This window comes from Sinohyriopsis cumingii, chromosome 14 (assembly GCF_028554795.1).
Source record: "Sinohyriopsis cumingii isolate HCF-2022 chromosome 14, ASM2855479v2, whole genome shotgun sequence".
Taxonomy (NCBI): domain Eukaryota; kingdom Metazoa; phylum Mollusca; class Bivalvia; order Unionida; family Unionidae; genus Sinohyriopsis; species Sinohyriopsis cumingii.
Genome location: NC_142974.1, coordinates 24,802,201 through 24,817,391, shown reverse-complemented (window position 1 = coordinate 24,817,391; position 15,191 = coordinate 24,802,201). Strand labels below are relative to the sequence as shown.

At 34.1% G+C, this 15,191-nt stretch overlaps 1 protein-coding gene across 2 annotated transcripts; it reads right to left on the bottom strand.

Annotated features, from left to right (window-relative positions):
* Positions 1 to 622: 622 nt before the first annotated feature.
* Positions 623 to 14,888, bottom strand: LOC149783432 (uncharacterized). Of its 2 annotated transcripts, none has more exons than XM_089931659.1 (6): positions 14,674 to 14,888; positions 8,464 to 8,693; positions 4,980 to 5,074; positions 2,523 to 2,648; positions 1,560 to 1,694; positions 623 to 1,312 (listed from the first exon to the last, which is right to left on the bottom strand). In XM_089931659.1, exons 2-6 carry the CDS (start codon positions 8,624 to 8,626, stop codon positions 1,004 to 1,006), a joined length of 828 nt encoding a protein of 275 aa, XP_089787785.1. In that variant the 5' UTR covers positions 8,627 to 8,693; positions 14,674 to 14,888; the 3' UTR covers positions 623 to 1,003. The 2 variants fall into 2 exon arrangements, with proteins under 2 accessions (XP_089787785.1, XP_089787784.1); XM_089931658.1 differs by lacking the exon at positions 14,674 to 14,888 and adding an exon at positions 9,628 to 9,764.
* Between the last annotated feature and the right edge of the window lie 303 nt (positions 14,889 to 15,191).

Sequence of the window (15,191 nt, the reverse complement as noted above, 5' to 3'; positions counted from 1 at the left end):
ATCGTAGAAGGATAAAATATTTGTGACTGATAAACATTTCCACTAAAACTTGGGGAAATGTTCTAGTATAATGATTATATAGGTTTGCTATGCATTACTGGTCACAATGTCAGACGTGTGCTTAGCGGTAAAGGGAACCCAGTTGATTGACTCTACTTGTCAGTAGACCATTGCAGTCAGCACTTTGCATCAATTGTTCAGTCGGCCTAATTAGGGATTAGGAATCATATTAGGGGATAAGTAGATAGTCGTACTTGTTATACAAAGAAATGAAGCCCATAGAGGAATATCATTGTGTAGTATGACATGCCACTATATTTTCCATGCAAACAGTCTATAAAGGAGTGGTAAGGCATATCAATCTCTGTGTATCTGATACTGTACATCTATTGACTTTTGTTTGGTGAATATAAAGGGTTATAACACAGAAACATTTGCCGTCATGACCGTGGCATATATTGCACAATTGTAAATCGCATGACGTTGTGTTGAACTATAAAAAAAATGGCTCTGGTAGAAATCATGCAATGCAACTGTTGCTTTGCTTACCATGATTATAAAATGCAAACTTGTGCTTCTCTGAAATGAAAGCTAGGGTTCAAAATCATGACAAAGACTCATCCACTGGCATGCTGCTCTTTATGTGACCGACATTATCTCTTTGCCACTCGCAAACTCATTTGCGCAAGACAGTCTTTACTCATGTAACTTCATGAAAGTATCAAGATTTGTCGGTCTAGATAGATGAAAAATTTCACACATTTGGACAAATTCAAAGTAAAATTATTTACACATATTTTACTAGCCTAGGCTTTGGAAACAATCCCAGACACCAACCTGCATCGGGACTTTAAATTGTTTTTCAGTCGAGGACATACTAACAACCTGTCGTAAGTAAAAGGTTCATTGTACATACTATCACACTTAGTTGTAATTGAAAACGTAGTAAAATCGTGCATTATTAGACGACGTTTCAGTTTTAGTAATGTAAATATAAGTTGCTCTATTTTTTCATCAAATTCAAATTCTTGATAGCTTTATACTGGTCTGGTATTTCCATAAGGGCAAAAAGAGCCAAAGTCGCTTGGGGATTCTTGGATGTTGACATTATCTCGTGAAAATTGACAAATTGAAAGTTGTCAAATCTCCTTTTTGGCAAGAGGTCATCAAATTCGTCCATCGTGTCCCACGGGCCGTCCCCAACCCCAATCATGATGATGGACAGTGGGTAGTCTGAAGCATTCTCGATGGCTTTCCTTGTATCATCAGCGTTGCTGACCTGACCGTTGGCAACAATCACAAGAATATGGTACTGTGGATAAATAATAATAATAATAATAATAATAATAATAATAAGAAGAAGAAGAAGAAGAAGAAGATAACATATATTTTACCGCTTAACAAATATTAGTTTGTAATAGTTCAAGGCATCTAGATTTAAAACTGATTGAATTAAAAAATGATTAACTTACAGACAGAAGTTCTGGTTTTGTGAGGAAAAAGAGAGTGAAATAAAGAGGGACAGAAAATGAGAAGGTAAAGGAGAGATGATTACTTACCTTATTTCCGGAATGTTTTACAATTTCGACAGCTTTTTCTATTAAGGGAGCAAAGTTAGACGGTCCGCTGAGCTGAATCGTAGACGTTATTTTCTCATACGCCTCCAGCACGTCCATGAAACCTCTGCACTCACCCTGACAATAACAACAACAAAAAAAACTTTCATGATAAAGCCTGTACCTAAGGGTAATTGGGATAAGCACGGTGTTGTTTAAACCAAATGCATGCTGGTCATTTATTTATCTGCATATTAACTGAGTTTTATTTATAAGCGTGAATAGCCGGGATCAAACCTGGGTTAGCAGAGGTACAAGTATAAACTGATTCAAGTTCTTGTCTACTTACGGCATTTAATTTAAGATCTTGAGCAATTTTTCACTTCATAACAAATTTATGCTTGTTACACGTTATTAATGATAACAGGTTTTAATATATAAATATATATATATATATATATATATATATATATATATATATATATATATATATATATTGGTTAGATTTTTATGTCATTTTCAGCACTTTATTTGGCTCTATTATGCTGAGTGCCGAGGGGTCAGGAGCTGAGTGCCTTTCCCAAGGTCACATTAAGGCAGCATCCTGATTTTGGCCTGTTTGGAAGTCGAACAAGCTATCCATGGATTACAAGACTGTCATTTTCAAACTGTTCAATACTGAGTGTATAATTGTTACATAAATAATGAAAGCAGGTATATCACATACTGCAAATAACCTGTCCATCATATATATGCATAATGTACTAATGAACCTATGGGCTCTGACAATAATAAAAAATATCTTGAATTCACCTCAGTCGAACATAGCTTTCATAATACATTATAGTCGCGGAGCAGACTTTTTAGCAAGATTATCGTCTTTGGGTCTTGTTGTTGTCTTCTGCTTTTGCTTTTTACTTGTCATCATTATTGTTATTGCATTAATAGCCTAGACTGAACAATTACCTCTTCTGTTTTAAGTTTGAAGATGCTTTTGTCCTGGGTAATGCTGTCTCCAAAACCAAAAGCAGGTATATTCCCATCGGGATCACTGTTTAGGGGTTCTAGAACTTCTCCCAAGACGCAGATTACCTGACGGTTGACATACACAGAAAAATTAGAGATTAAACTTTGTATAGGTATCTTGTAAAACGTGGATAAGAATCTTGTAAAAAGTGTATACCTCTTCCAAATATGTTTTCTAATATTGTTATACAGGTCTGCAATTTCAATATCTAAAGAAATGTAAAGGAATTTAAACATTTAATAATGAACGATAAAACAATCAAACACTGAAAATTAATCATATGAACTTACGGTCAAACGCTAGTTAACATGGATTTTTTAAAATTTGTTTGCGTTATTAAATTTAGATTTAAAATACGTTATAATTTATGGCCATTTGCAGTTTAGAAATAATTTCTTTTTGATTTTATACATAAAATGAGAACAAACACCCCAAAAGTTACCGTGTACATTATAAGAATGGAGTCGGAAAGAATGAGATTTATTTTCAGCAAATTATAAACAGTATAGTCTAATATACAGAATATTCAAAAATATCCAAATTGTCAGTGCACACTGTTTAAAAGTTAAACTAATCTTATAATTGTGAAATAAAAAGAATTTGACAAAATAGAAAAGTATTATTTTGCGCAATGAATTTAAGTTTAGTATAAAATAATGCTGCGCAATATGGAGAAATTTTACTTCAGTGAAAGTCGCTCTAGCGATCAAGACAAAACCAGATTTAAAAACAACGAAAATAAACCAATGGAACCGCATCACAAAAATGAAATGGTGGCTAATTCAGACTGAAAGCAGTTTGAAGGAGTACTTCAAAGTCATGCAACTGCAAATCCTCCTCCAGCCGTATTCAACCTAACACCAGCCCAAACCCAACTCATGAACAGCTTGCTAAGGAAAATGCCGTTCCCTATGTTCATTACATAACATACAATGTGTCTTCCTCCTATAACTTTATGTACTAGATTTCCTATCGCTCTATCTAAGTTATCACAATTTAAAATTCACACGATGCTAAAGTATTATCAAAAACCTTTGATTTAACACACGTGACGACAACATTTGGAAATGCACGGACCTCCTTAAGACAGAAGAACCAATCGGCCCTATGATGGGTCAATGGCTGAATGTATTGCATAAACCAATGCCAAAACAAAAGAAGAAAAATAACGCGATATTTAAAGCTTAACGTGACGAATAAGAACATCTGATCGGTCGAATATCGCTTAATAATGCCATTGGAGTAATATAAAAGCTACAGTCCGCTTGGCCATATAAGGAGGGGGGTCGATTAAAAAAGAATTTAGTTTAACTGCTCTGTTATACGTTAATGTCAGTTTGATGCTAGCCCATGTCTGATAGGTTCCTGTGATGTCCTTCTTACCGATTTGATAACACGGCCTCTGGAGCTTTAAAAGGCGTTATAGCATATATGATACGTTCTGCGTTATATATAAATTGTGACAAGTAGAAAAAGAGAACACTTAATCAAAACAGTGGCGATATGATGTATACCTTATAGATCTAACGAGATGATCTGATGGATTGCGGTTGGGTGCATATGTAGGAGGAGGCGACTCGGTTTGCAACGAAAATTGGAAAACATATTCAATCCACATCCCATTGGGATGTCACTGAGTTTTAAAGCCATATAATGAACAAAAAACAACAACATTTTGTGTTGCTAGAACGATCGCCAACAATGCCATTTTTTAACAATCTTCCTCTTTGACTTTCAGAAATTTGCTTTTGCACCCAGAAATTCATTAAGATGATTACAATCCTCCACTCGCATATTCTTTCAAAGACCATTCGCTTTTTTCTAGTAATGACTCGACTCGATGATGTCCTATAGTTGGACCCCAATGACCTCTTCGAAACCGCAACTCTGCCGCAGAAACCGCTATTTTAATGGTACATCTTGAGTAGTTTAAGATCTGCTCCATATTGAAAGCAAAAATGCAAACCAACTGACAATGAAGAGTATTCCACGTATGTTCACCCGTAACACTGCCACAGGACATATAGCATCTCCTGGGACAGCGGAATAATTACAAAATCTCACTACAAATCTACACCATATTGGGGAGTGACCTATAAAGTTTGGCTGCTGTATCATGAATGGTTGAAAAGTGCTTTTCCAAGAATTATGATGGACCTTAGTCTGTACAGACTGACAAAGCAATGATCTAATATAACAACATTTATATAAAAAAATCCCATATGAAATTAAACACATCATTTTAAATTGACGTATATTCGTTAGACTTGCATAGTTGTATAAGTGAACAAATACTATCGCTAAGGGAGGATTACCTGTGCCGTATCCTAAAGGTTCGTCACATATAAAGCTTATAAGCTAAAAGGCATTTGTACCTTACATTTTGTTCTACTGACCTCTTGATAAGGGTTCAAACTTTCAAGGTCATGCAAGTTTTTCCCGCCAAATGTATTCATTCCCTGACTAATGTTGCTCATCGTATAATCAATTCCTGTGGAAATATAATATATTCTTCAACATTCTCTTGCTATCTCATGAGAAAATAATAACACCTCAATGTTTTCAACTAGAATAATTACATCTTTAATGTCGTTCAAGTTTGAGCCTTTTTTAAAATTAAAAAAAATTCATCTGTTCTCAACAGTTGGCAAATATTGTTGGATTTATGATGCAGTTCTTATTAAAGCATGGCCACGCTGAATATTTTATCATTTTATGGACAAGCTATTTGGATGAAGAAAATATTTTGACCCTGTGTCAGCTGAAAACAACAGAGGGTAGAGAGTAGATCATGTTGACTACTAAAGAAAGTAGGTCAAGGTTATACACTAGTATGAAGAGACTAAGCCAGTGTTATGTACTGGTAGGTGGAGAATAGGTCATTGTTATGCACTAGTAGGTGGTGAATGGCTCAAGGCTATGATATAGTAGGTGTCGAACAGGTCAGGTTTATGCACTAGTAGCTAGAGAGACGGTACAAGTAGGTCTCGGTGGATCGGACATCGATGTTATTTACTAGTATTTTGAGAGCAGTTCAACTGTAACTACTTGACAAAGCAGTGTATGAACTACAAGACTGTGGAGAGGAGGTCACGGATAACTATTTTTATCCAAATGTACCAAGTACTTAGTCACTTATTATAAGTCTCCGTATAACATTAGCCTATTACAAACTTGTCCTCGATTAAACAACTAAGCAACTATGTAATGTGCTAATCAAACTGCCATAGTGAGACGGATCCTCAGTTAAAGTTTCGAGTTCATATCACGGGTGTATTTCTTGTTCAGTGTTAAACGTATAGTGATTTCTTGATATTTACGATTGAGCCCTAATTAAAGATATCGTCATACATTGTTCATTTCTAAACAAATTACATACAAAATATTAGACTGCGAAGTAAAACTGAATCAAATGAATCGATAGGAACTCAATTATGTTGTCGTTTATAACGCCACTTAGATACGATTACATGAACGATCCTCACGCAATATCATACACAGATTGAGATTTGACGTCTTTTGTCAGTTAGGTGACAAATCAGACATAAAGAAGTTTATATGAGTGTGAGTTTGATTATGATAATAGTTTTTTTAGGGTATGGGCATATTCATAAGATTCAGTACTATATTACCGAAGTCGTGTATTAAATACATTGTGTCCATAGCCAAAAACCAATATAAAGACATAGTATCATGGAAAATGTATTGAAACCTGAAACACGGGAAGCACAATCGAACTTCTATTATTAGACCATTTCGTTTTCTGTGATCAATATTTAATTTATTTAGAACATTGTTCTGATCATACATTAAAAAAAAATACAAAATCTTTGATTACATGGAATGAATAATAGTTTCAACTATGTTTATTCTTCAAATATTAGTTAGGATCTGTGTTCGATACTTATGATAGGAGTTATCAGGCCAGAGAAAACAAACCGAAAAAATGGTCCGTTGTAGAAAATGTGCCTAATGTTAGACATTTTATTAACCACTAATAATCATTACGCAGGACAAAATAATTATCAAAATAGTCGTCAACCCTGAAGGAAATATTTTTTACTACTCGAATTTTGTAATGCCAAGGAAATCATTAGTCTAAACTATAGTAGCAAGTCTAACTATTAGAAACCAACTGTCTCAAAATAAGTTCATACTTTATGTCAGAGTTGTAATCAAAGAAAATGAATCTCATAGATGGAGAAGAAAAGAAACTAAAACAATATAAAAGAGGTGCCAAGTAGGCTCATTTTTGCAAGCTAAGTTGAAAAGGAAAGATAGTATTCATTTTATTTCGCAAGGAAAGAAATATACTATCAGATTTGCATGTTTTCTGCAATATATTTGAGAGCCACAAGTTAGTCAGAAAACGTGTTTCTGGTGGCGAGGGTTTAATTATATGGTTATGATAACTGGTATTGACGATTAAAACAACAGCAATTGAAATGTCTTCAAGCACCATGAAACTAACACTGCGCACCGATATAAATACATACATTGATATGATAACATCAGATTATAGACAGTATACAACCATTCGAACAAAGACAGACAACGAAATACAATACGAGAATGTGGGTAAGAGATAGTAAACAAGAAAACAAATTTAAAAAAAAACGTTATTAAAAAGACATAGATCACGAAACAAATCACAATCGTGTTGGACCCTGACGATGGCTTCAGGAGAAGTCTTAAGTTACTTTTTAAATTATTTTTTATCTTCTTTTGGTTTGATAAAAACTTCAGACAACGAAAGCTGGAATGCATTACATGACATGATCATTCAAGAAAGATTCAACAAGTCTAGCTGTTTAAAAACCAGCATTTTAAAATGCCAGTGATGCCAGCCATGTCTACTAGTGCCATTTTGGTTAGCTCGAATAAATAGATAACTATAGTGATCAGTTACCTTGGACTTTCACTGAATGGAACCTTTACTCTACCGTTTAAAAGTATTCAGTGTTGTCTCTAACGTTAGTCTCACATTTGTTGTATGTCATTCTATTTGAGTTTTCTTTATACATCAACATGTCTTTTAGTTTACCATTTCTTAGTTGCATCTGTATATAATATGATGTCTTTCTTTGTGCTCTTTATTTCCTTGGCACACCTTTCAACACTTAATTTCAGGTATTTTTTTTTCTTAATTGACTACTTCAACGCCGTTCATATAATCTCGTTCTTATCTTCAGTCCTTAAGAATAAATAATCGACTCTGTCCAAAATGGAATGTTTGCTTTGAGATGTACATAGTACAGATTTTGATTCTCTTACCTGCAGGTGAAAAGGTTAATGTGTTACGTTCATATTTTATTCCTCAGTGAATCCTATCGGTTGATTTTGTAGACAGTGGGTTCAAACCACCAACATGAGCAAGTTCCAGTGTACGGACACGATATGCTGCATCGTATGTGTAATTATCCATGCAGACCAACCTAAACGCTTCAAAAATAGCACACAGCATTGAAGAATCTGATCATATGAATGGGGTAGGGTGCTGTAAGAACATATTGAGAAAAAAAGGGGTGGGATAGGGGCAATGCCTTTTCTTCAATTTCAATAGTTTACTTAGAAATCTATGAATTTCCGCTACTGTACATGGATATGGGTGAAAATACTGATGAGCCAAATTATCACATTTCTGACATCGTCTCTGTCTCAGAGTTGTGTAGAAATTTAATCTGGACCACATTTCTAAATCTCGTATTTTTCTTGTTATAGTGCAGTGTAAACGAAAGGAATGGATAGGTAGAACGTATCTTAGTCGATCGATCAATCGACCAAGAGAGAGAGAGAGAGAGAGAGAGAGAGAGAGAGCAAATCATTAGGAAGGAAAACAAATATGTATGGTAAGAGATCAGTTATAGAGTTTTGTTCAACCGAAAATCAGTCTGCATGATTCTAGTCCTTCTGCTTTAATGGCAGCCCGCACTCCGTCAAGGGAGCTAAATCTGTCTTCAATAGCATTGTATTCAGCATTACTTTCATCAGCTTTTGCGGCGGAAGAAGCGTTGAATACGACGTCGTTAACCACCTCGCTCATACTACTAGAAGCAATGTGTCCACCGTAGGGTATATCCGATGCAACTGATAAAGTGCTGATTCTCGACCTGAAATGTTATCAGTGGATCAATTTGCAACTGATGGTATCACATCTGTATTTAGGTTATCAATAACCGTCTTCCCCAAATCCCTTCCGTCTCTTGTCCGTCTATCTTACAAGTGTCAAAACTTCGTATACGCCTACCGTTCGCACAGACAATGATAGTACCTTCTGTTTGATGAAAATATTAATTTGGACGTAAACGAACACGTGCATTTTCTCATGCTTAGCACCAACTGTCAAAATCGTATATAAGTTAAATAACGATCTTCCCGTTGTTACATAATTGATCCATGCATGGCTTAATGTTTTAGTGCCAGGCAAAGTATCCATTAGGACTAGCTCTTCCTGTGTGTCGCAAGAAAATAACCTTATCTTATCTATCTATCTATCTATCTATCTATCTATCTATCTATCTATCTATATATATATATATATATATATATATATATATATATATATATATATATATATATATATATATATATATATGTATGAATGCAGGTAAGTATATATGTATGTATGTATGTATAAATAAAATGCACCAGGAAAGAATTTATACTTAATTCCAGGAGTTAGGTGTACAAGGCGTAAACACTGTGTACCAAACAATCAACGTCGGGTGCAAAATGCAATGAAGAATTTTATCCCAGTGCAGTTATGCCTGTCTGTAGAAAAGGAAGCTGCCACAAGTCTATTATATAGGGATAATGGACAACAGTTAAAACAACAGCAATAATAATAATAATAATAATAATAATAACAACAACAACAATAATGAAAGAGTTATGGAATATTTAGCAGGGTAAATAATATCGTTAAAATTCCATTCAGGTTATAAACTGATGCTTGAGTGAATTTGTTATTTGACTTCATTTACACATTTGTACTTAATCCGACCCCATGAGTTTGCACTTGCATTATCCAGTATTATTCCTTACGTGTTTTGTTCGATATCGATCCACCCTTGGTTAGGTTCAATTGGTAGCATATGGCGGGACACAGATGAATATTCAGCTGACTTTAGTGGCTGGCGATTTCTTTTTGGTACCAATTGGTTCTGAAATCAGTGGTTTCGTCAATACATTGAGTGTCGTTTATTTTGTATATCAGGAGATAGATGATATTTTAGATTGGCTATCCTAACCTCTGATTGACAGGTGCGGTCTTGTTTGAAGATTTCTTGGAACTTATTACATGCTCCTTCAGATTTTTGGGTGAAGGGTACACAGCCATATGAACTTCTTGAAATATGCCCTTCATTTTGTGTTAACAACAATATTTTAAATCACTACATATTTAACAAATAGCCTCGAGGTTTCTGTGCCAATTATTCATCAAACTATAGCCACACCATAAGAAGTTTAGCGATGAAAAAGCAAAACCGTTGCACAGAATTCTAATCAAATAAAAAAGCAACAAACAAAACAAACGAGCAAACGTAAAACCCACAACAAACGAACAAAAAACGAAAAAATACAGAGCGGACAGTTTGAAACTGTTCGTTGATTTTGTAGATCAATGATTATGTCCTGGCTATGTTCTTCCTAGCTTTTGTATTGTGCTTTTCTTTTTTACCAACAAGCATTCAGTGGTGGGTTCAGTCGATGAAATTCTCATATCGTGTGTATTAACATCATCCGACATTCTACAGAGTGTACTGGATTTCCAGATAACTGTATCATGTTCTGTCCACAGTGTGTCCTCACTGTACAAATATTATAAAACCTTGCACCTATATTTGTCGATTTTTCTTACCGAACATTAATGTTGCACAAAACAATCAGCACATATATGTTAAAAAACAAAAGATTTGCAAACGTAAAACAAAGACTGGATTTTTCCATCCATTCGTGTTCTAAATTTAAGCAAAGCATGTTTGCAAATCCGCCATCATAGCTGGACGATTTTCGACATGAAATTCGATTTCCAAGTAAATGATTTGATTTGGACTTGAATAATTCTGTCTCGCAAATGAAGTTTATTTTTCTTAAATGTGCAACAATAAAACAATAATACCGGTCACCGTTAAGGTTAGAAACGTAGACGTGTGTTATCTACATTTTAGATAAAAAACATAAATGAAAAAGTCGGAAAAGGTTCTAAAGAACAAGTGTAGTCGTGTTTCCAATTTGTAATATGTGGGGTGTAGGTGTTTTCAGTTTCAAACGTGCATTGAAATGCGGGTAAACCGATTCAACCCCTGATAGATTAGTTCTATTTCGATGTTCGGTTTAGACAAGTCACAATGTTCAAATCGAGATGAAAGCTGTTATAAAACAGGTTTTATATTCTTTTAAATGTATTGATTTTATGCCAACCATATTTTGAGAGACGTTGAAGCGTTAATTTAACTGCGTTCTCTGACCTACCAATCCATTCTAATTGTTATCGGGTAGTAAACAAAATCACTTGACTATGGGCAAGTTAAACCTGCATTCAGATAAAAGTATTATGGTATTATACACGTATACAGACATGCGCATGATATCTATTTTTTATAGTGAAGTTGTTGTCATCGAGTGCAAGCAAGACTTTTTTTCTCACACACACACAGATATATATATATATATATATATATATATGTCTGTGTGTGTGTGTGTGTGTGTGTGTGTGTGTGTGTGTGTAGAGAGAGAGAGAGAGAGAAATTCGATCTGTTAAATATATCACGCTGATATAATGCTTTGTTACAATAAATAATGCATGATGCATAATGTGAAACTTGGTAATATTAATACAAAAAAATCCGAAAGATTTTAAGGGTGAATGTTAGTTACTTCTTTCTCTTAATTCTTAATACGATATGAAGTCTTAAGCCTATGACATCGAATGGTGTAACGTATTTTCGAGGTTTCATATATAATGTATGTGGCATACTTTGTTTTATCTTCTGCCAAGGTAACACGCAAACATTACGCAAACATTCATAATCTAGCAATAAATCAAGCTTGTTTCATCTTAAAAATATATTTAAGAGAAAGAATATGAAGAAAATAATATTTACTGTATTCATCAGTCTGTCTTTCGAGGTTTCGACGTAGATATTTCTTTCAGAAGTGGTATGTTTCAAATTAATTTTAAGGGTTTTGTTAAGTTTAAGAATATAAACTTGCTAATTGGTGTATTAGTTTGTAAGAATTTGGCAAAATTGGTTCGGAAAAGAAATTCATTTTCATCTTATTTTCAAATTGCCTCCTTGCTATGTATCCTAGATGGTATTGATCTTACAGAGCCATGCAATATTCTACTTAAACGAAACTAAATATTTCTTAGGATTAAATCTTATCATTCTATGATGACATTACGATGACTATGATTCAACTCTCTCTCTCTCTCTCTCTCTCTCTCTCTCTTCTAATTAGTGGGTTTTCATTTGCTTGAAAATGTATTGAAAAAGTATTATATCTTTTCTTTACACTGATTGATTCTAGTGATGTAATGTACAGATTAATGATCACTTTTACTTGTATATTTCCTTTAAATATCACCAGAAATCTTGCAAACTTGAAAAAGAAAACTATTTATGGCCTAGTGCCACAAAATACGACCAACTTGAATTACGCTCACTGGATATTTAACAATGGTGCAAAATGAGGGTTCAGAAAAAAATGCGATAGACAGAAAGAAAATTCGCCTTGTTTGTATATAAGCAGACAGCTATGTTAAAAATCGCAATGCATACTCATGTCACCTACATATAGCCAGGTACGAGTTATATAATAGAGAACCGTTGTTACCAGGGTTTCCAGAAAGTATTATAAATTGCCATATAACTATTTCGCAAGCGTGTCTTTAGGGAAAAGTAGATTAAGAGCTATTTGGGCGCATTTTCTTAAGTTTAACAGATAATATTTACTAACAAATCCTATATAGCAAGGAAGATGTGTTCTTATCATTCCTTTAACTTAAGAAAACCTCTTAACACGAAAAATATCCTCCCGTCCACGGTGTTGACTTTTAGAAACCAAAACAAGATATAAAAATATGTACATTCGTTGATAGTAATAGTAATAGTAATAATAATAATAATAATGAGGACTTTGTATAGCGCCTAATCTTTAGAAGCTCTAAGCGCTTTACAACATTAGACAACACCTATAACATAAAAAAACATTACAACATTAGACAACACCTATAACATAAAAAACATATATAATGATATTATTACAGAATACAAACGCCAATAAATTCGAAAACATAAAAACATGCTGTAAATATCTAAGATAGGGAACATTATTAGGTCTTTAAGTTTGTTCTTGATATAGCAAGTACGTATTATCGTTACACTTCTAAAAATTGATTAACTGTTACGTTTTTTGTTTATCTTAATTGAACTAAAATATAAATATTGGTTTGAATGTGGAGCGCAATAACTCTGAAATGAAAGCATTGCGTCTCTCAATTTCTTGTAAATTTGTATTATAATGATTACACATTAGATCTTGCATTTATGAGTGTGTTTTACATTTAGCTCAATTTATCCGCTGTGTTTACAGTTATTGAGCTTTGCAATTACATTCCTATTAACTACTCACAAGCAACTGTAGGTCACAGTGAGCAACTTTTCGAATGGAAGTTCAGCCTCGGATCAGGACAAGGGATTATGTAATGGCAAAAGAAAAGGAAACTGTCTTGCAAAAAATGCGGCATTCTTGCTAATAAGAATGGCCATTGGTGCCAATTGTTTGTTAAAAGAGGGCACCTGTTTCATTGAAACTGAGTCGTGCTTCACATTGATAAAGTGCTGTCACGTCCTTTTTGTAAAGTTTAATATGTTTGAATAACGCACTTGGCTTCCATACAATTGGTAGTCTAGTCGGTGCAGAATAATCAGTGGTTATTGACATATGTATGGGGTTCATGTTGTGATTTACAAAATTGTACATATTCTGGATGCCGTAACATTTTTAGAACAGGGCAGACATTTTGTTCCTTGTTCTGTATTTTAAGCAGGGGGTCCATCATTCATGACGGAAAACTTAATCTTTAGTGCGCCATCTGTCAGATGTATCAATATCATTATGGCTCCTTTTGTTATTGAGCTCTCAGTAAAAAAAGAGAAGCATGCAGAATCTGCGAAAACATAAGACGCACCTGATTCCCTAGTATACATCAGATAATTTTGCTATCAATGGAATATTGTGACGTTTACATACATATTCTTAGCTTTAAATATGTATCGCATGGACATAATAAATAAAAAGCATGATATTCGTCTTCTAAACATGTATCATTTTGTTTAGATCATAATTTACACGATCTTTAATCGCTGTATATTTTGCACAGACTTCCTCTCTCGACCATTAAGTCACGTTTGATACACCATTACGTCATGATTGCAATACCAAACTATTATAAGGATTTTTTTTTAAACATAAAAGACGAGCCCAGGTTCAAATACGTTTTGCGAGTCCCAAAGTGTCTTATACTGACTGTGAAAACATTTTACTGCAAACATATAAATACAATATGGTATTTACCTCCTATCAATGTAACACTGTGATTATAGCGTAATTGACATAATATTTAATCTCTGTATAGTTGATACAGTCTTCCAAACTCTGCCTTTAAGTCTTGCTTGGGTCACCATTATGTGATGGTTTAACACCTAAATATTTGTAGAGTGGTTCTAAAGATAAAGCAATGTCGAAGGTCACCTGTTTTTCCGTGTCCAATATTGTTTGACGCTGTGGTAAATATTATATCAGTTCGGTGAATCGGTTACATACTTCAGTAAGTGCCCATACAGCTACTACCTTTTTGACTCAGTAATAAATCAGGATCTAATCTTTCTTATAAATAAAGATAGCCTTACATCAAGTTGCATACTTTACACAATATATTATTGTTTCCTTTTTGTTTTTATTGTTCATATACCATAATATGTTTTTGTTACTGATTCTTCCCGTTATAACACCTAAAACATGCTTATTACATATCTAGTGCTAGCGTATTGTATTAGAGACATGTCATTGGAAAACTCTTACCTGTAGTTTCTGTCGCTATATCCAGGAGCAGCAATGTACTTACACTCGCTGTTCGTATTCTCTTAAGAGCTCACGCAAGGCAGTTAAAAAATAAATCATGAATGTTTATACTGTGTAGTAACTGCATATCTGTAATTGACGTTAGTCTGTACTCGAACACGAGAGGGACGAAGGGTCAAGTCGGTCCAACATGTAGACGCCTTGAGTAGTGATAATGGATATCTTTAGCACCAGAAAGCAATTTTTATTTGTGGCTCACAGGTTTCCCCCATTTTTGTTCGAGAATCAATGCTTGACATAATGTAATGTAATCTTAGTGTAAAATGCCTATTGATGGAACTTGGGGTTGTAAAATGTAGTACAAATGTATATGCAACACTGAGAAAATATGTTTAGTCAAATTAGTTCGTATGTACCGAGCTACTCGTGGTGGAATAGTACAGGCTAACTAAGAGGGTATGAGATAAGAGAAATACATGTTACTTAATCAATAATTTAGTTGAAGATTCAAACATTCA